General features: G+C 37.5%; 1 protein-coding gene across 35 annotated transcripts in view; it reads left to right on the top strand.

Annotated features, from left to right (window-relative positions):
* The window catches only part of LOC114880753 (calcium/calmodulin-dependent protein kinase type II alpha chain), a 94,158-nt gene extending 72,965 nt beyond the window's left edge, over positions 1 to 21,193 (top strand). For 5 of the 35 annotated variants that reach the window (XM_046285071.1, XM_046285073.1, XM_046285077.1 and 2 more), the window contains 8 exons: positions 3,055 to 3,204; positions 5,512 to 5,670; positions 7,072 to 7,167; positions 9,503 to 9,565; positions 11,174 to 11,249; positions 11,596 to 11,690; positions 12,272 to 12,389; positions 12,769 to 21,193. In XM_046285071.1, coding sequence (XP_046141027.1) covers positions 3,055 to 3,204; positions 5,512 to 5,670; positions 7,072 to 7,167; positions 9,503 to 9,565; positions 11,174 to 11,249; positions 11,596 to 11,690; positions 12,272 to 12,389; positions 12,769 to 12,901 — 890 coding nt within the window. In that variant the 3' untranslated portion in view covers positions 12,902 to 21,193. The remainder of the gene's footprint in view (positions 1 to 3,054; positions 3,205 to 5,511; positions 5,671 to 7,071; positions 7,168 to 9,502; positions 9,566 to 11,173; positions 11,250 to 11,595; positions 11,691 to 12,271; positions 12,390 to 12,768) is intronic. The other 30 variants (XM_046285080.1, XM_046285084.1, XM_046285082.1 and 27 more) reach the window with 13 other exon arrangements.
* The last annotated feature ends 460 nt before the right edge of the window (positions 21,194 to 21,653 follow it).

Here is a 21,653-nt window from a genome sequence, read left to right as displayed (position 1 = left end):
GAGAATCGTGCGATGAGAAAGTCGGAACGATTAAATTACACCAGTGTGTATATTTTTCGTGATAGTCTGCTAGATTGTTCATAGAAATTGTTTGGCGTTGTTGTAAACGTACACGCTGTATAGGAGAAGTAAATAATATTATATCATATACTCGTATGTACTATCATTATCGAGCAGCTAGCTGTGTATTTTTTTCTTTACTGATGTCAGTCTGTGAAATGATTAGCAAATTGTCGTGATTGACCAGTGATCAACAACAGACTCACCTGGAAGTTTGATGATCTCGAACGATAAGTAACATAAAGAATATCGTATATTTTTGCATTGAACAAGTAGCCTGGAGACGAGTTCGCTTGGTTCTTCTACTAGACATAGATGGATTCATCGTAGATGTTGTTATAGAAATAGATGAAGTAATCATCTATCGATGGTTTGCTATCGCTTTGAAAAATACTTAGTTTTCATTCATCAATTAGTTTCTTAGCTAATAGACGTTCTGAATTTTATAGTTAAAATGTCGTCGGGCATCAATTATAGATTCTGGTCGCTCTATCACACTCCATTTTTAGGAACAGTTTCAAAGTGTTTCAAGGGGAATTTTCTTCCCTCCAGTTGCACACTATATGTATATATATTTTTAACGAGGAGGTGGGGATGCATTTATGCATCATAAGAGACAAAGAATGAACCTCCTTCTCCTTTGCGGGATTTAACAAAAATACTATTATAATTAAAATAACAAAGTAGATGTTTAAACTTTAAACAGGTGTTCAAAGATATGAACTTTTTCCATTGTTAATCGATTCCCCACTGTTACTTCTACCAAATCTCCATCCCCAATTTTTCTGAAATATCAACAAAGAAAGACATCAATTGAAATATTATAACAAAGTACAATGACTTCACGGTCAATTGCTCCCTCAGTACTCCCTTCCTCCGCCAATTGAGTTTATTTAAGATGATCCAGTGACCATGAGCGAGCAGAATCTTGAGTGTCCGTCCGTAGGTAGAACGATGGAAGGGAGTAGCTTAGCGGAATCGAGCGGTGAAGCTTCGAGCGCTGTCAACGGAAATACCTGACCGTTTGGCACTGCTTGAAAATAGATTGGCAGCAGTTCGCGTCGTTCGTTCGAACGTCCCCGAAGCCGGCTGTTTTTCGAGGCGCAATAAAACCGAGTCGATTCTCTTCGTTTTCCTCCCTTTCCGCGGGGGTTCAGGTGTCCTTCCATCGTGAATTCTTCTCCATCTCGCTTTCATCTCGAAGAAGAAGAAGAACAAGAACAAGGAGAAGAAGAAGAAGAAGAAGAAGAAAAAGAAGAAAAAGACGAAGAGAAGAGGTGCGTCGAGCGTATTACTATAAATGTGATTCAGAGAGAGAACTCGTCGAAACGATTGAAATGTCGGCCGCTGCTGGCTTACCTTGCTCTTCGAAGCAGCCTGACAATCACGGTGAGCCACGAGTACGCTTTGTATCTTGGTAATTGCGCCAGGAGGATCGTGGAGATGGATAGACGAGTGTTTCGTGTTTAGATAATCGCACAGGGTGTGTCTCGTGATACGTGGAAAATTTATGATCAGTGTTGTTGTTTACCCTTTCGTTACTCGTGATAAATAATCCTCGCTGTTGATGGAAGATTCGTTTGACAGTCGTGTCTGGTCAGTCATAGTGTTATCTACTGAAACAGCTTTAGGTATTAATTAAATTGAAATACCTACTTTGAAAATATCACTGTCCACGTATTGGGAAACTACCTTCATTTCCAAGAAATTATATAAGATGTTTTCAGAAGATTCATAAATAAAACCTTCAAAGGTCGTGAGTCTTCTTTAAGGAAAAATTTTTTTAACTCTTCCATTGTTGAAAAATTTTCAAAACATCCCAAGTTCTAAATGTCGAAATTTATCAAGTTCGTCAAGTTTGTGACTTGAATCCAAGTTCCGTGCATCGTCGGCTTGTTTTCCACGCGAAACGATCTTCTCGAGCGTTTCGAAGCGGGCGTCGAGGCTGGTAGCGTCGGGTCACGATCGCCAGCCAGCCTTTCGTATCTATTTCAGTCGCAAAATCGTGTCTATGTCGACGCAGAGAAAATCTATCGTGACCAAGCGTAACTATTCTGGTTCTTCCCGGCAAAGGTCGGTCAGCGAGCAACTTCCGCTCGATCTTCTCGAATCGAAATGAAAGGTGACGGAACTCACGTCTTTCTCTTTTAAGTTCATTCATTTACTGACAATCAGTGGGTTTGAATAGTGTGTTCGATCAATTTTCATGTTGAATTGATTTAAAATAATGAACAATTTTGGAGTTGTGTTGGACATTGATGTTTGATTTATATCCAATCACGTAACCTCTATTGTTTAGTTAAACGATGATCAATCAACGGCATTTACTAACGTAGAATTGATTTAAATAGACCAAATTACGACCTAGTATAGATAATTGTTGAGTGAAATGAGTCAATGAACTCTGCTAGTCTTCGTACTGTTAGTATTGAAATTTTTGTTAAAATAAAAATTCTAATTTTTTAATTTTCGTGAATTCTAGTATTTCTGTTAGGTGCCTTGTGAACCTTTGATACTCTTCAGAAGTAACCAAGAACACTAACTCCTCTGGCGCAGCATAGTATCTTCTAACACGTAACTAATCCTGATAGATTCAATTATGACTTAGTCTAGGTAGATACTTAGTAATTGAATTTGTAGGCGAGTGCTTAGAAAGTATGAGCTATCCTAACTCTTGACACCATTGATTAAACGTCTTTCTAACACATGGATAAACCTTGATGGAGCAAATTTATGTATCGGTATATGTATCTTCGATAATTAAAGATTCTAAACCCCGCTTTAACCAAATTCCAAGAATCCCAGCTACGTAAGATTTCTTCGGTGTTGATTGATTAGTGCTAATTAATCCATTTGATGGGCCCAATTACGACTCGGTCTAGCTGAATGTTCATCTGGTGACGTGTTCTGTTTTGCGTTTGGAAAACAGTGTTCTTTTTTGCCTCTTCATGGCTGAATCTTCTAATTGATCCATTCGAAATCTCTTCGACAAAGGCCCCGCCTCCCAGGGCACACCTCCGAACAGTCCTGCCGCTGTGTCCGCGTTCTCCAGAGTAGTCGGGGCAGCGAGCCAGACGAACAAGCAAAACCAGGTTCAAGGAAACCCTCTTGGGATTGCCGCGGTACTCCTGCAGGGAGCACAAGGTAAATCGGCTGGTCAGAGTGATCCGAGAGGAAAGCACGGTAGAATTTGTTCATTTTCTTTCTTAGGATACCCTTGGTCTTGCAAAGGGGACGACATTTTACATAATTTTTTCTTTAACGTCACCTTAACTAGAACTCTACCGTTCTTTCGCCCCTTTGTTGGAGAAATTATAGCCGCGAGGTTTTTCTCACTTCCGCCTACGCCAGCATCGAGCTTCTTTCTCGAATTTTAGCAAATTTTTATCGTATTATCGATATTCAGATCACGATGTTTTCTAATCCAGCGTCTGGAAAATTACAGAAGAAAAATCGTATTTATGTAAAGAAAATATATTGTACGGGTTGAATAAGAGTTAAACAAAAATGAAAGAAGGGAGAAGAAATTGTGAATAGAAAAATCTACGAAGCCTGTCCCACCTAGAGAGTCTATATTTAATCAAAACAGTATTCGAATGAACGAACGAATCCAATGTAACACACAATTATAATTTAATTTTATAAACACTTCGTTTGATCATTGCGAAAAAAAAAATTTCATTACTGCTTCATTTTTTATACATATATTGAATTTGAAAATAATTTCATCTATTTTCACATAATTCACAATATTTTTAATGCAACATAATAGTATTTTGGTTCTCTTCAAATTTTATATTTTGTTAAAGAAAGAATTATTTCTCACAGTCAACATAAAAATGTTACTACATACTCTGGTTATGTACTTGTAACGAAGGACACGTGTGAACATAAACCAAAGATCCTACAATCTTAGCACCATCGGACGATGGATCAAATGCCACTTGCAAGGGGGGTTAAAAACATCCTCTAGAAATCTCGCGATATGCTCCTCGCTTTCTTTATTCGTACGTCGTTCGTTCTTTGAGACAATATGAACGCGAACGAGAATAATTGGAGCATTGTCGTGATATTACGAGGTTCTTGAGTTTTTTTATCGCCGCGCCGGCCAGCAATAGCAAAAGTTTACGGTCGGTCCCGACAAGGAACGCCGTATAGCCCGAGCGAAATTGCAGGCTTCCTTTGCGGCTGTTACCAGAAATGCGCTTTTATCGTGCTCGTGTCCGCAGGATATAAGAATCGAGCGCATGGATAATCAAAATTCAAACGGCGAGTACCGGTGAATCGGTAAGGTTTCTTCTCTCGCGATTTCTGCCAGAATCGAGAGCGGAAATGAACCGGGTGAATTTGAATTAAAAATTTCTAATTAAAATATTTCATTAATTCGATTAGTGAGGTGTAAGCAGAGTGTTGAAATGAAATAAAAATCATGAGAAAAATATTTTTAATATTCTATTTTATATATTATTTTTAATAAAATATAGAATCGGATATCTCGAATATTTTCTCAATGATTTTTATTTAAAGTGAAAAGGAAATTTACAATTTTATAAGTTTACGTATCAGATGATTATTTATTTTTGGGTTGTAAATAAAAAGGCAAGGAAGAAGAGCAAGTCGCTAGGCAGAAATCGGTGAGTCCCTTTTCAGAGTCGAAGCATGACTTGGATCTTTTTACTCTGGCTACACCGTTCAAAACGAATCCATTCACCTGCAACGAGTTCACGCTTCGCGACCTTTAATCTTTCGCACCCCCTTTTTTTATCAAGCTTTTTGACCCCTGTCTCTGGTCACTTCCGTTTGCCACCTAGCACAAAATCGTTCGTTCACAGCCCTCGATCAGTCCCTCTTGTCCACAAGACTCAACGAAAATTGCTTTTGCTTTTCATTCGAATATCGAATTGATCACACACCAGCCAGTACTGTCTGATCTGGAACGATCGATTAATATCAATCAATTTAGCATTTCACACTGTGTTGTTCCCTTTGTCGAAGCTCGTTCGCTGACGAGCACCTCGTAATCGCCTGCATTTTGCTAAATTTCGCTTCCAATGATTCTTTCTGTTTCCTTTTTTTTCTGTTGGTATTCGATATCATTATCGACGTGACGATTCGTTGCATTCTCATGTCTTTTTATTTATTTATTCAAATTTCATAATATGATAGATGAACACAGAGAGGATGTTAAGGAACAATTTAAACCGCTCATTTAGGGTATGAGATAACTTAACACGTTCAATTTTTCAATTTTTCAATTTTTCGTATTACACTTAATGAAATGTGAATGAAATGAAATTAATTGTAATTGACAGTGCAATGCAATGCAATGAAATATGAGAATGCAATGATAGAATCATGACGGTACAAAAAGAAAGCCAGAAGCGACCGGGAGGATGCTGTTCCGAGAGGCTGACAGTAGCTCGTCTTTTGGTTGGTTGGTTGCATGACTAGCTGGCAGTGCAGGAAGCGGTAGCAGCAGTGGTAGCAGCAGCAACAGCCAGAACAGCCAGACTGGCGCATCACCCTCGTCTCCGGCGGCCGTCTACATCGGCAACAACAACGCGGCGACGCCCACCGCATCGTCGCGACGCTACGACTCCGCGAGTAACGGTCTGTATTCATTTTACAACTTGTAAAGCTACTTACTCTACCAAAGGAGCATCATTTACATCCATTACATTCGTAACGCTTGCATTTTAATCGAGTTCCATTATAGCGCATTGAGTTGCACTATTTTAATTGCATTATTCTGGAATGCAAATCTTACTGGAATATTTTCATGATTTTTTGGAAACTCTTAATATGAAACATAAGGTTCTAAATGAAATTATTTATTTTTCATTGCGTTCTTTCCTTTGGTGGATAAGTATCTTAACATCTGTGCTTTCTTCTCTGGTTCCATGATAAATTTATGCTATTTCTTGTTCCTGCTTTGTTTCTTATATTTTTGAGGGTGGTTAAAGACGAGAATCCAATTTTATATCTTATTTCTTTATAATAGTACACTCTACTTTTATTGTTAAAAAGAAACAGACAACATACGAATCGCTGTACAAAAACGATTGAGTTTTATACATCACGTAACCTGTTGAGGGTATATAGGAACGTATCGAATAACAGGTGTGCAATTGCAAGAGGAACTTTTATTTTTTTATTAATATTTGCCGCGTGCGGGGGTGTCGATGAAATTGGATCGTTTTCGTAATATTGGAAAATACTAGCAGTCAACAACGGTTGTCCACGATCGTGTTTCATGGAAATTACTAGTATCGTGATACAACGACGAAATAAACGATGAATTTTATCGTGATAAATAAAAACCGTAACAGAGAGATTGCAATTTTTCCGATAATTAAGATGATTAAGTTTGTTATACACGGATTGTACGCGTATTTTTTTTTTCTCTGTTTTCGTGGAAATCTGCTCGTTGGAATTGCAGAAAGCGCGTTGCATCGCTCGCAATAATCTTCCGATAATGCGTTTCATTGTGCGGAAATATGGTTGCCATCGCATTGTGCGGCTTGATTGATTCCCATAATAGTCAAAAGTGCATTTATCGCGAACGAGACCCATAAATCAAGTTCCCATTTCGCAAATGGAAGACACTTTTATCCAGCAACGGCAGATGGGACGTGATGAAGTAGTTTTCGCCTGAATCGAATGCTTCCACGCTTAACTTCGCATCGTTCTTCTTTTTTATTTATAACCAATTTAGAATAATTGAAATTGCTTTCATTTACATACATAAATTTATGAAAAACCGTCTTGAATCGAAATCCCTCAAAAATATCAATTTATTAATTTAAGTATTAAAAACCTGAACCATGCATGATCCTTTCTCATCTAATCATCGACCAGAGATGAAAGAGTTTGTTCATTGTCTTCTAATCTCGTAAAATATTTTGGATGACCCAGTGTCCTATGTGTGTGTTTCTGCATGTTCCGATTGCACTCGTGGCTGGCTTGCCGCGTCGATTTCAATTGCATGACAAAACGAACCGAATGTATCAGAACCGGATGTACGCCGGAACACCGGTGCTGGATACGTGCAGCTTGGTCTAGTCGAGTGCAACGAACCGGAAGACGGTAAGAAGAGAACCAACGCCGGTAAGGCCGCAGTGAAGTTGAAAAAAACGAGCGCGAAGGACGATGATGCCTGCTCGAAGCTTAAACGGTGTTGCTTGTCGTGAAATCTGAAACATAAACGACGCTCGACGATATCTTTTAAAAAAGGAATTTTCGAATTTCATTTTTCCTCTCGGCTTTTACTTTTAATAGTAAAAGAAACCAGGGTAGCAGATGCGAACCTTTAAAACATATAAATATCAACTGTAAAAAGTTTAGTTGACCAAAGAATTTATTTTATTTGTCAGCAGGTAACATTAATTCTTCCACTTCACACGTTCAAATCTCTTTTGGTGTTTCTGATTGTTAATTTCAACTTTAAAGATGATTGAAAAGATGGAGACTCGTCGAGCGTCGCGAACACAGCATGTCTCGTTTTGCCTTTTGGAGATGATCCTTCCAGGGTGCCCTTTTTTTCTTCAAATGTTTGGTGTTCACGTTGTGACCCTGGTAACTTCTTTATTTTCTCAATAGATTTTTTGAGATCATTTTCGCTACACGATCAGACAAGCCCCATTGAAAAATAGCAAAATAATTGCTATATTTCTACTTGCAAACGTTCGGACAAATCACCGCTCAAATTATTACTCTATACAGAATGATAGTTACAAAGATAGTTTTAAGAATCGGTTTATCGTGTGGCGAACGGTATGCTCGCGAGTAGTGAAGAGGTTTTATTTTGACGGACAGCGACGCGCAAGTAGTAAGTATCGTTGTTGGTCAGGCAAGCAGCGCTCGTCGACAACGGATACGCAGCAATATTAAAAGGATTCTACAGCACTCTAGCAATCGTACAACTAGAATATTATCGAATCGTTTTAAGATTCTCACTTTCTCGCACGAACCCTATTTTTTTTTTTCTTTTTCAATTTCGAAAATACGGCGGCACGCACAATCACGTAAACGAAAGATATAAACGAAGGATAATTAACAAACACTTGGCAAAATTTGTCTCTGTGTGTCCCCGTTGTTCGTCCCGTATTATTATTATTATTATTATTATTATTAGTTTGCAGATATCGTTAAAATATCATTTCTATTAAGAAAAAACGTGAATATTCTTAAGCTATGTTCGAAGCATTCTAGAGCAGGTTAGTTGAGATTTTTTCTTGAAATAGCATTGAAATTCTTCGAAATGGTATTTTATGTCGCGTAGAAACGTTCGATTAGGCTATCGTCCACGCTGAACGCTACAAAGTCCACGTGTAAATCCATGTGTAGGCGCAAAATTGTGAACGTACCAATAAACTTATGAAACCCAATACGTTGTGTTGTGTGAATGAAAAAAATAAGGACATAATTGTTGGACAGGCTTCGTAGTTAATGATAATTTACGCTAGTACGCTAGTAGACAATGATTAAATTTGTTGATCACAGTTTTAGATTCTTGCAATCTAATATCTAAAAAGATCAAAAGTATCATTGTATAAGGTGTATAAGATATTGTTCAATTCAAAGATTGCTCGTTACTTAAAAGAAACGAGCTGAAATAGTTTCGAAAATGATAGATGATTAAATGATTGAAACACCTTGTACAACGTAAATGTATGCAATATCATCGTTTCGACTACTGAAAACGACCGCCTCGATTCTCCAAGCAACTACTCGTGCTTGCTTAAATCCCATCGAGATTGAAAACTCCAAACAATTGATTGATCCAATTGTTCCATCGCTCGTTCTCATCTTAAGAATCTTATCCGAAAAATGGCCCCGGCCACGTGGTAACGAGTGCAAACAGAGAAACACGGAGAAACGAATTTTCTCGATGACCAAATGGAATATCTTTGAGATAAAGTGCAGAAAGCGACGCGTTCTTCGGCAGGAGGGGAACACGAAGAAGAGTAAAAGCGTGCTAAGTACGGAGACGAGAGCGGAGAAGACGGTTAATCCTCTCGCGTGTGGATTAAGGTCCGTGATAGTTTTTATTCGAACGATTCCACGCTTCCATCCCGATTCGCCTGATAGAAATGGCAAGTGAGTGTTTAAATTCAAAGCGTTTAACACATTCATTGTGGACGATGAGAATATTTTCTAATTGATGAGCTTGTTGAGCTCTAAATTCTTCTAAAATTGATTATTATTAATATTCAAAGTCAGCCCACAGCGAACATGTTAAAATGATTGAAAGTCAAGAGTATCCTGTATCCGCGGATCTTAATCCTCCGCGAGACCGCTTGAATCACGCTGAAAAGTCTTGCTGCCTGCGCTGAAGCGATTTCATAGCAAAACAAAAATACACAAAAAACAAAAACGTTTAACAAAGGGTACCGATATCTTAACTATGTGTATGTATATATTCTATATATATTGCTTGTAGAAATAAGAATCGTGTGTCCTATCAAGACCTGCAGCCAGCTATCGACGAACTCCCAGTGCTCAGGTAACAGAAGAATCTCTCTCTCTCTCTCATACACACACATACTTTCTCTGTCTGTCTCTCTCTCTCTTTCTCTCGCTCTCTCTTTCTTTCTTTCTCAACGACATATATATAAACGAAATGTACCTGAAAACATGAAACGCGTAGAATCGAGATAGAAGTAATTGTAAATTTGTTGTTTCGCTCGTTGTGGTGCGCAGTAGGATAGTTAAGCAACCCTGTGACTCTGACGGTGGTGGTTACATAATTTTTCTTCATCGTTGACGAGAGAAGATCACAAGACAATTTTTTTCTTCATCTCTGCCATTCATTTATTTATTCATTTTTTTTCTCTCAACTCGACTGAGAAAGGGTGAAATTTGATTTTTTTTTTTCTCAACGGTATAGTTGGAATTGGAATTTTGTATATATTAAGAATTTTGCAACTAGAAGTTGCGTTTTGTGGATGGGTAGAAGAGAAACGAGGAGTTCTTAACCCTTTGCGAGCTGGGTTTCCGATTTTTTGATAGACACTCGAAATCGCGTGTTCCATCGACAACGCTAAATGTCCGAGTACGTGGTACCGAGTGTTAAATTATTGAAATTTCGACTTGATGGCACACAAGACAGTAGGGGATGATTGAAATTCGCAAAGGGTTAACATAGAGGAAACTTGATAAAGAGGACACAGTGTTATTGGTAAATTACACGATTTTGAAGAAGCTTCTAGCGATCGGCGGCGACTTTTATTTCAGCGTTATACATATGTACTACGTCGCTCGTGAACGAGAAACCTGTCTCTCTTTTTTTTTTCTCTCTCTCTTTTCTATGGATATCGATTCTGTTTGTCGCCCGATGCGGTGGAGTATCTGCAAAGGGCCTTCGAAATTCCCCAGTCTCGACGGTTCGCCGCGCCGAGCGTATCGAAGAGGAACCGAGGCGATTCGTGCGACGCGTGCAACCACGAGACACGCTCGATCGTTTCCATTTGACTGAATCGCACCGATGTCGCTTTTTTATTGTACGCGAACGTTCGTTCTTTTGTTCTCGTGAAATATCGCGACGATAATCGGTGCTCGTCAAGTGGAAACCGAAAATTTACCAACGAAAATATCCTCCTCGAATGACTCGAACCAGGATTTTTAGTTATAGAAGAAAATTTTGTAACCCTCGAAAGGCGGTGGCCGGGTTGTATTTCAAATTTTCATGTTAAAAAAAAAAAATAGCAGCAGAAAATATAGAAAATAGAAATTCTAATTATAAGTCATACGTGGTCATCAGAGGCCCGGCACCGACTTCTGAGAGTTTAATAATAATTTAGATAAGAATCATTCGAGGATCGTATATCATTGGAGTTCGATATGAAACGGAGTAGAATTTTGAATAAAAGACAACAGGTAATGCGACTTTTGATTTTTGAAACGACTCCAATGAGGTACATGCATCGATAAAGGAGAATTTTTTGGCGTAGGATGTAGAAGTTGATAAAAAAAAGAGTATATTTAAAAAAGAGATTTCGTGCATGTGACTGTTGTACCGTACGATGTGTCGGTATGAGCCCGGATCGGTTGTGTTGATCGGGCGTGCCGATCGGCCGGTTTGCATTGATCGATAATCTGTTGACGATTCCAGCACGCCGTCAGGAGATCATCAAGATGACCGAACAGCTGATCGAGAGCATCAACACCGGCGATTTCGAGGCGTACACGTAAGTGACACGACTCAATCAACAATCCATTTTCTTTTTTTTTTTATCAAATAGAATCACAGAATATTGAACTTTCTCGTAAACATATTAAAAATACCATTTTTTCGATAATTCATTTAATTAGTCGACCTTTAAATTAGAAATTTGCCCAGGCAAAAATAACATAGTTGAGGTGGATAGTTTAATCAGCATAGTAATGTTTACCCAGAAGAAAATATGAATGTCGACTTGGAATTTTGATGGAATGATACTCTTTCCCCTATGAATATAAATTTCGGTTCGATGCTAATCAAGTCACGGGAAAATTTCAAATTCACCTGTTTTCTAATGACGTTTGCATTTCCAGGAAAATCTGTGATCCACATCTGACCGCGTTCGAGCCAGAGGCTCTAGGTAATTTAGTCGAGGGAATGGATTTCCACAAATTTTACTTTGATAATGGTAATTATGACTCATTTGCATCACCGTTTAATTGTAAACGCCGCACTATTGTGCTTACGTTTGATGGTTTTTAGTTTCGTTGCTACTGCATGCCGTGTCAGGCTCTACGCGAATTACTTTTTAAATATTTATCCCAGTTTATGCATTCTTAGTTGCAACCGTTTGAAATTCAACATCGATACGCTTCTTATTGCACTTTCGATCAATTTATGAATTTTAATCCTTACAGGGGCTGAACCTATTTAAAATACTAATATCATTTTTCTTGCATTTATTATTATCTTTTAGAGGTGTTAAATTTTGGAATTTCTGTTTGTCACTAAAAGGGTTAATAACAATTTAATAATCTGAAATGCACGAAATTGCAGAAAAGATTCTCGAGTGAAAAAGATTCGATGCTGCTTCTCCTTTGTACGATTTTTTCCCCTTTCATGCCTATTAAATGCTACGAGAAGCTGTTGGAAACGTTTCTCTCGCTTCGTTTTTCTCTTCGTTTTACATTTATCGCGAAGAACGAGAGCTTTCTGCGCTGCACAGACCCACGAATAACGAGTATTTTGCTTTTCAAACAAATCTATAAGCAGTCCTGGGGAAAAACTGCAAAGCCGTCAACACGACGATCCTGAATCCTCATGTGCACCTTCTGGGCGAGGACGCAGCGTGCATCGCGTATGTCAGGTTGACACAGTACATGGACAAGTAAGTTTTATTTTTATTCAAGAGATAAATGTAAAATTCCAATATCCCAGTATTACTATCTTGGTTAATTTAAGCTCTTTGATTGTCATTGACTGACACCTATGTTTCAGCTACCCTTCGACTTTCATAAAAATCCATCAATCGTATTAAATTGTGAATTTCTAATTAAAAATATTTGTAGTTGGATTTTAGAATTATATAAATATAAATAATAGACACTATTGCGCTCCCCTAGATTTTCCCAAAATACGGCGCAAGCTCTATCCCTTAACTTTACCGTTATCTAAAATAGGTAATCCTAAATTACACCGGACCCTATACATATATAGGCCACATCGTTTAGGAGAAAATTTAATGAAGATCTGATGGAATATTTCAGACAAGGGGTAGCACACACTCACCAGAGCGAGGAGAGCCGCGTGTGGCACAAGAGGGACAACAAATGGCAAAACGTGCATTTCCACCGAAGCGCGGTAACAGGTCCGTCGCCGTTCTCCTTCAACCACAAGTAAATTGCGATCTATGATAATAGATAAACGTGGGAGGATGTAGAAGCAAAAAAGCAAGAGGAAGAAGAAGGGCCGATGTGTCGGTGGACGCTCGTCGCCTTGACACTTGGAGCGAACGAAACCGTGCAACAACACTTAAACAACACACATATACACACGAACAGAAACCTACACTCGCAGAGAAGCTATCAGACTACAACCTTTCAATCGGATAAATAGATAAATACATAATGCAGGCGTATATTTATTTATTTATTTATCGTAACACGTACACACTTAGTATTATAAGCGCGACAAAAGGAGAGATGAAGGAAGGCCGCGATAGTGTCGGAATAAAGAAAATTCGACATTTTTCAAAATCGCGAACGGTACCTGCTCAGCGTACTTACCACGAAATACCGCGCTCCGTGCCGCAGCATCGACGAGAGGACGATTTCCGGTGAAGAGAAGAAGGAAACCTAGACAAACTTCTTTGCTCTTCATGAATTAATAAAAGAACGAAGACGTATAGAGCAATGGAAGAAATTAAACAGAGTTTACTCGAGGGAAGTTTTAGCAATGTTCAAGTTTTAGGGCGAAGATATCAGAGAAAGAAACAACAATGTGTCGAGAAAGAAAATATAGTCATGAAATTTGAAAAGAAGAAGCTTGTACTAAGTTCAATCTTGAGGATCGTATCGGAGAGAAAAATTAAATGAAAAATATGAGAAAGAGTGAAATGTTCCGATCGCATCGATGCTGGACATCGAGGGGGGTCAGCGGTGAACGTCGGTTGTAATCAAGAAAGAAAGAGCGGAAGTTGAAGTGTGCACGGAAGAAGGGAAGTGGCGATGCGGTGGTTACGACCATCGAGAAAGATGGCTCCGGCACGTCGGCAACCACGTATTTAGCTCGTAACGATAGTCGCTGTACAGAACAATCTTCCATTGTAACTTTCTTCTTCGAATTTTCGTTCTCGTCTCTCGCTACGACGAATCCCATGTAGATTCGCGCGTGTGCGCTCACACACACACACACACACACACACACACACACACACACACACACACACCCCCACATGCCCACTTGAACACTACATACAATCGCTAGTTATTGTTCCAACAACAAGAGTTTGAAAATAATGGATCTGTTAATTTTTATTTAATATATATGTTACATATATGTATACATTCCAAAATTCATCAAGATTAAAATGATTAAATTCAATGAATATTTTGTGAAGCTATTGAGAATTAATTTAAAAATTGATGCTTAAAATTGATACATTGATAGTTTTGAGTAAATAAGCACCAGAATGAGCTGGAAACGAAGCTTCTTCCTGAGAATAGAATGTTGCAACAGCTACACACATAGAGTGAATCAAAAAAGTACTGACACACATATGATTCTATCAATAATCTTTATTAAAATCGCAGAAGTCGATACTTTTTTGATTCGCGTACACATGTACACGTATAAATAATAGGATACGCGCGATTGTCCGAGAGGGAGAGAAGAGCGATGTTTAAACGTTGTTACCTCATCGTCGTAAGGCAATTTCGCGACTAGCGAAGTCCATTTAGTTTCACCAATCGATCGTCGAGTCCCCTAGAGCACATGGTCGAACAGGGAGAAATTGCAGTTAGATCTAGAAGAAAGTATAGAAACCGAGGGTAAAGAAAATGAAATCAAAGATGTAACGAAGGGCTACGTTCACCGAGATGGATGGATAAAGAAAGGAGGACGAAGAGGAACAGAGATCCGCTTCGGACGTACGTTGGATATAAAGATGAAGAGGGACAAGTGAAGTAGATTTAGATTAGAAATTAGCGGGGAACTTGGGTGATCTACGATTGAACACTTTCTTCGTCGAATTGAAATCTTCGTTAAATGATAGGGAGAAGGAAGCACGATGGATCTTTCTACACGTTCGTACATCCTCTATTAATTACTAGATACGACTTTACGAGAGTATAAACAAGATTATCTAGAAGAAGAGATACCAATACATGTTCGGCGGTGGGGACAAGGGTGGATTAAACGAAAGAAAAGAAGAAAGGGTACGAAGCAAAGAGGGGTCTCCATCCGCGAGAATATCGAAGGAACATTTTTATTTATATATATGTTATAATATGTATAGGGGCGCGCTCGCGTGCATTTGCGCGAAAATGATGCACGCGCGTTTCTAGCGTTCTCGAACCGGGACTTCTTGAAGAGTTTAACCGCGGTTCCGAGAAGTCTGCGGGAGTCGCGGATCCGATTTTAGTGGATAATCTTCTATTTTAGTATCTCTCTACTTTCTACTCGGATATGTTAGGCAAACGTGGATTGCGTTTCACGTTTCAGATTAATGAAAGAGTGTTCCATTTTACGTTGATTCGTAGTTTGCGTTTTAGTATCTTGCGGTTCTTGTATCTCATGAACGTAGAATCGCGAATTTAGTATCTCGCGATTTTTGTCTACCACGAGCGTAATCTTGCGACCTCTAGTATCTGATCGGTATAACGCTGCGAGTCTAGTATCAACAGAATTCCACAGTTTTGTGATACCAGTATCTCACAAATGTAATACTGCGATTCTAGTATCTTGAGAGTATTTCGCGGTTTTAATATCTCGTGTACGTGATCTCGCGATTCTAGTATCTCATGAGAGTAACCTCGCGATTAGATTGATTTCGAATGAGAAACGGAGCGGATTTGAGCGGTTCCCGCGACTTTGCTTCCGCGAAAACGCGCGTACACGTGCGTGTAGGCGCACGTGCACACCCCGAAATCTACCGCGTATGTATATTGATACACAGATAGCAAAAGGGAGTGGAAGACGACGATGATAATGATGGTGAATATGATGAAACGATTTAATATATTGCAGATACTATATTATAAATATAAATATAAACATAAATTAAAAACTTAAGGAATAGTTATTTCTACTACTCTAACTTCGTCGCTTCTACGTGTGATTGTTGTATAAAACAAACAAAAAAAACAAAAAATATGATTATTGATTTATTATCATTGTTATTACACGATTATCATTACACGTTACGACTACTACTATTACTATAATTAATTAATTATTATTATTATTGCCGAGCGAAAGCAGTCTAGGGAGAACACGAGAGTTGTTGAAAGAAAGAAATTTAAAGATGAATAATAGAAAAAAAAGAGAGAAACGTTGAGAGAATGAGAGTGAGAGAGAATTATAAAGAATTATTGTAAGATCTACGACGATCTTTTTTTTCCTACGATGCGAAAGAAAGAGAGGAAAACAAAGTATTCTGAATGGATGTACGAATGTATAATATCTGAAAACAGACACAAGCAAGATACCGAAGAAGGAAAGAAGCATATGTAACGAGCCAAAAATAGAAAACAAGAAAAAAAAGTTGACAGCACGTAACGATCTTTATTCTACACATTTATAAATACGAGTTTACGAACGTTAAAGTGGGTCAGGAAAAGAGCAGTTTCTAAATATCCTATCTGAATTGACGAAGAAACGAAAAATCGAAGCAGTCTTGAGATTCTTATTAAAAGAAATTGAAATAACAAAAAAGAAAAGGTAGTACATATAAGAGAGGAAAAAAGAAGAAATAAAAAGATAAAAGAGTGATTGTTGAAAAAAGGGACGTGTCCCGCTTGGCCACGTCGGATTTTGCTGAAAGTTGTTGTTCCCATTGAATACCATTCTCTATTGTCTCTTTTGTTAGTGTACACTCTTGTAGCTTGTAACGTACGTTTAGCGTGTAATAGCGTTAATTAATCAACAGTCTACGAGGTTGTTCTCTCACATTCCGTACAAGTCTACCGAAATTTATCTAATCGTTGCTGTCCATTGGCGATACCCTTCTCGTTACCAATATTTCGTTGCTGTTCCGTCAAGTTTTTCATTTTCTATCGTGTTAAGTTATTTGTTGAATCGAAAATGAAAGAGAGTTCAAGCCATTTCATGCCATGCACTTCTTCGATTTGTTATTTGTTAATCATTGTTCATGCGTTTGTTGAAATGTTCTTCCTAATCAGATTGAACCCTTTTCGATCTGTTATATGTATGTCGCCATGTAATATTTGTTACAACGCGCCCAACTCATCTGAAGATACTTTTTTTTTTATTTATTCGTCGTCTCGCAGTTTGGAATCGAATTTAACACTTTGATGGTCGTTGTTAAATATTTTAATATTTATTTAATTTTATACCTCGCGATCTAAAAGTAGATTTTATTTCTTTTATCTATTATACGCTGATTTTCATTTGAAATACAATTTGGCAATTTTGCGATGTAAATTATAAAAGTTTCCAAACATAATATTTTGAAAGTGAAAAGAAATCTAAAATTAAATACCCTCAAAGTGTTAATTGGTGTACCTTTCGTCACATTGTCATCCCTCGTTGCAGCAAATAAAAAAATAAAGGTTCACAGAGTGTCGTGTTGAAACTATTGAATTCTAAAGACACCTAGTCGATCGCACGCGATATTCACCTCGAAGAGGCTACTTTCAGCAGGATCTGCTTCAACCAAGTAGCGAAACTGGTGCGTGGCGAAAAATATCGAGGAGTTGAAAATAGAATGGCAATGAGAGAGTGTAAAGTATCGAAAGAATAATATGTTGCGTAAAGAAAATCCGTACGGATCTGAAAGAAAATAAGAAAAAAAAAACAAAGGTCGAGTAACCGTAGGCATTTTCGTCGTTAGCTTTTTTCTTCGATATACTTCGATCGTTCCAACGATTTGAACGAATAGATAGAACAAGAACACGTTCGTCTTTATATTCTTTCATCGATATATCCTTTTCGAGCGATCGCATGATAAATAGAAATCATTCACGTACGAACTTTTACTTTCCCCTCTTTAAGATTGAAAAAAAAATCTTCTTTGCTTGACTAAACTTAACTTGTTCCGCCGTATACGTATGCACCGATTACAACGTTTCCTACGATTTTCTATTATTACGTTGCGAGTTGGCGAGAGGCTAATGATTGATGATAAAAACGGTGTAGGCGATTCGAATCCTGTCTCTCTTACTTCTTCCTCAAATTATTTCGTCGTTGGTCATCGTCGTAATTAAAATACAAATCTGTCGAGGTTTAATTTGTTATAAAATTCAATGATGATCGATGACATTTGTGTGAAGATGGTGACAAGCGAGAGAGCATGCAAAGGAATATAATCTGTTTTTTCTTAGCAATTGAGGAGAATAAAATTTATGAAATTGCAGTGGGTAGAAAATTGAAGTTAAAATTTAAACTAAAATTCAAACTTATTCTGTTTTCTAAAGCAGAATTAACCGTTTGAATGGTCTATCAATTGCAAATAGAATATGCACTAAATTCACTGAAAATGAAATTAATTTTGTAAAATTTCAACTTGAAACTTAGAGTGTTAATTATAATTATGTTCGTCTAAGAGGATCGAAAGAAGCCCGTTGTCGACTCGATCGCCGACATTTTTGCGCGATCACCGAGAGAGGAAAGAATCAGGATGGTACGCGCGCACAAAAAGCGGCACCGCGCCGTGAAAACCGAATTACCAAGTTCAATCGACAGCTAACCGGTTAATCACCTTAGCTTGTAATTAAACGTAGTAAGTCGTGTGAACAATTTGCGTCTTCTGCGTGATACTCGACGAGTCGCACGCCAATTTTATTAACAGCCATTTCTCAATGACACCTTTATGCTAATACACACCGGTCCCGGGTCAGCCAAATTCTTCGGGAACGGGTTGAACAGACGTTGATAACGAAGAATCAAGTTCCTCCCGTGCGTTTCCGGTGCGCTCGACGCGCACGCATCACCTGAAGCCGCGTAACTTACACGAAACATGGATCGCCATAGAAAGATATAATTTTTTTTAATGATTTCTTGTGAAAAATAATTGGATTTGTTCTATATAGTTTGCTGTTTGTCCTTGTATAAATGATTAACATATTAAAATCAGGAAAATGACATTATTTTATAAAAGAAAAATAGTGGTCCATGATGGATGAATTTCCAATTTAATTAATTTTTTGATATCCAAATGTATACATATTTATAAAAATATCACGCATAAGAAAAATATGATTGTTGAAATTATATTTTTAATGGCGAGTCCCATGAACGCCGAAAATCAAAGTAAACCACCGGAAACTTACTATTTCCGTGTATAAATCGAGGAAACTGATCAAGGTTCGCGGCTGCAAGGATAGACGATAAATAAAACGAGGTCTTCGGCTATTTCGACATCTCCTTTCGTCTCTACGCTACTTCGTGTCCGCGTCGAACAGATCCACCCTACATAAGCATATGAAATTAAATTAATTGTATATAGCGTGTGCGTGTGTCCACTGTGCATGCGTGCGCGTACATATAATACATATATATTGAGGTACAGCTCGGTTGATTTTGCACGACGACACGGCCGATCATGACCGATTTCGACGCGTACGTCGCTTCTGCGGAAAAAATTTTAAAACGGAAATTTTATTCTCATCGAACTAAGCGTGTCGATGCACTTTACATATCTTGTTCGTTGCCAAAGAAGTAAGGAGCAAACGAAAGGGCGACTTTCTTTAAATCCTGTTTCCTTTCCTCGTTTCATTCTGCGATCGTACGCGTCGAATGGCTAGAACAGTGTCTACGCTAGACAAAATTTATGTCGTTTTGTTCAAAGTTAACACATATGTATAAATTTATACATCGAGGTAAATTTTAATTAGCGTAGATGCGGCTTAAGAAACGAACTGTGAATGTTGTTCGAAGAACAAACCCTTTCGAGCTTAAACAGAAACGAGGAAATTGAAGATGCGGAACATAGCAAGGCGAAGGGCGAACACACAAAATGAAAGGAGAAAGGATAAATATGAGAAAACATACAGCAAAGACGAAGAAATAATAATAAAAGGAAGTGGGAGGCCACCGTTTTCGGTGGACGAAGACAAAAACGATTCTAGCGGACGTGCGATCCAACTGTGCCTCGAAAATTAAAAAAGAAAAAAAAAGAAAAAAAAATGAAACAAATCTGAGCGACGTCCCTTCCGACTAATGAAAAAAATGAAAAAAGAAAAAAAAACAATATTTAATAGATTGTAAACGTTCACTACTATTCTTATTGATATTATTGTCATTATTATTACTGTCATCATTAATTATTATCATTGTTATTGTTATTATGATTACCGTCACGCGTATTTTAGAGGAATTATTCCCTTGCAATTTTGCGATGACGATTCCGCGCGACATTCGTGTTTTTACTTCTTGAGCGTTGCGATGAGGAGAGCACAGAGAGAGAGAGAGAGAGAGAGAGAGAGAGAGTGAGAGTGAGAAAGGATGAAACGAAGAGATTAATGGACACCTTATGGAGAAAATAAGTATTTTCAAAAAGAAATTAAAAATCATGAAATTTGAAAATTTAAAAGTTTAAGAGTTTAAGAATCTAAAAATTCAAAATTAATGAATTTATTAATTAATGAAGTATTTCTCTTTGAAAGCAAATAATTTTTCCTGCCCAGAAGACGAGCCTCAATGATTTTAGTGATTTCAACTTAAGCGCACGATTCGTGGATCATCGATCTTACTATTCACAATTTTCTTCTCTCAAATTAGAACAATCATTGACGCAGTCTAATTTGTAATTAAAATTTCAAGCCATTAAAATCCTGATTTTTCAATCAATTTAAAACCTCAGAGTTATTGATAATAACACTTGATTAATTGAGTCCAATAAATATTCTTGATGCTCCATCGACTTTTTAGATAGTAGAGCAAGATTACATGAGAAGCTTTTTAGAAGATCGATATTAAATATTAATATTAGATACCATTTATTGAAATAAATTTAGGAAATTATGAGATTAAAAGGGTATAGAAGTAAACCTAGCAAATTTTATAATCGCTTCGAAAATACGGTGATCAATGATCCATCCTATAGATCCAACAAAAAAAGGATCGAAACTCGAATTTTCTGGTTTTGAGTCGTCTGCTCCATCAGGTGTCGTGTTCAAAAAATGATGTTAGAAAAGGAAGAACGATCCAGGAAATGCAACTTCTGTTCGGATCCTGGTTCGATTCTGGATCCTTCACCGATAATGTTAATTAGAAGGGAAAAGAGAGAAACGATGGTGAGAATGAGTGATAGAAAAAGAGAGTATGAAAGTGTGGAAGAATGAGAGAATGGAGAAGAGAGATAGGGAGAAAGTGTGATTATTAAATCTCTTATCGGTACATTTAATATAACGCTAATTCATTATTACAAACATTATTGGATTTACGGTAAACGGATAAGCGATTGATTACAATTTTGTCCTAATGTTCAGAGAAATAAAACAAGGAAATACACATCCGTTCCAATTCTACACTTCCGGTTCTAAAACGTGCCTTTGACCACGGTTCCCTTGTCCGTCACATCCGTCTTAACTATAACTACGATTTGGTTTTTTTTTCTTGTCTTTAACCCTTATATGTTCAAAGCTATTCTTGCCTTGTTATGTTAATATCACAGTTAGTCTGATGATTACACATATCTATGGTTATTATCATTGTGATTAATTTTATTACAAATGGTACGTTTATATTTTGTTATTAAATTAGATTGCAATGTTAAATGAACGACTTTTCATTTTCTTATCAAGGATTTCTAACTCATCCCTTTGTTAGTTCATTTTATTGATGCTTAGAGTAATTAGAGGTTGAAAGTATGTAAAAATACATTTTTATTAATGTAATATAATATTACAACAATAACTATAAAATAAAAAAAGTAGAATTTACAACGTTTCGTTCTATAAGAAAATCCTGG

This window comes from Osmia bicornis, chromosome 3, assembly GCF_907164935.1.
Source record: "Osmia bicornis bicornis chromosome 3, iOsmBic2.1, whole genome shotgun sequence".
Classification (NCBI taxonomy): Eukaryota; Metazoa; Arthropoda; class Insecta; order Hymenoptera; family Megachilidae; genus Osmia; species Osmia bicornis.
This window is presented reverse-complemented; position numbering and strand designations above follow the sequence as displayed.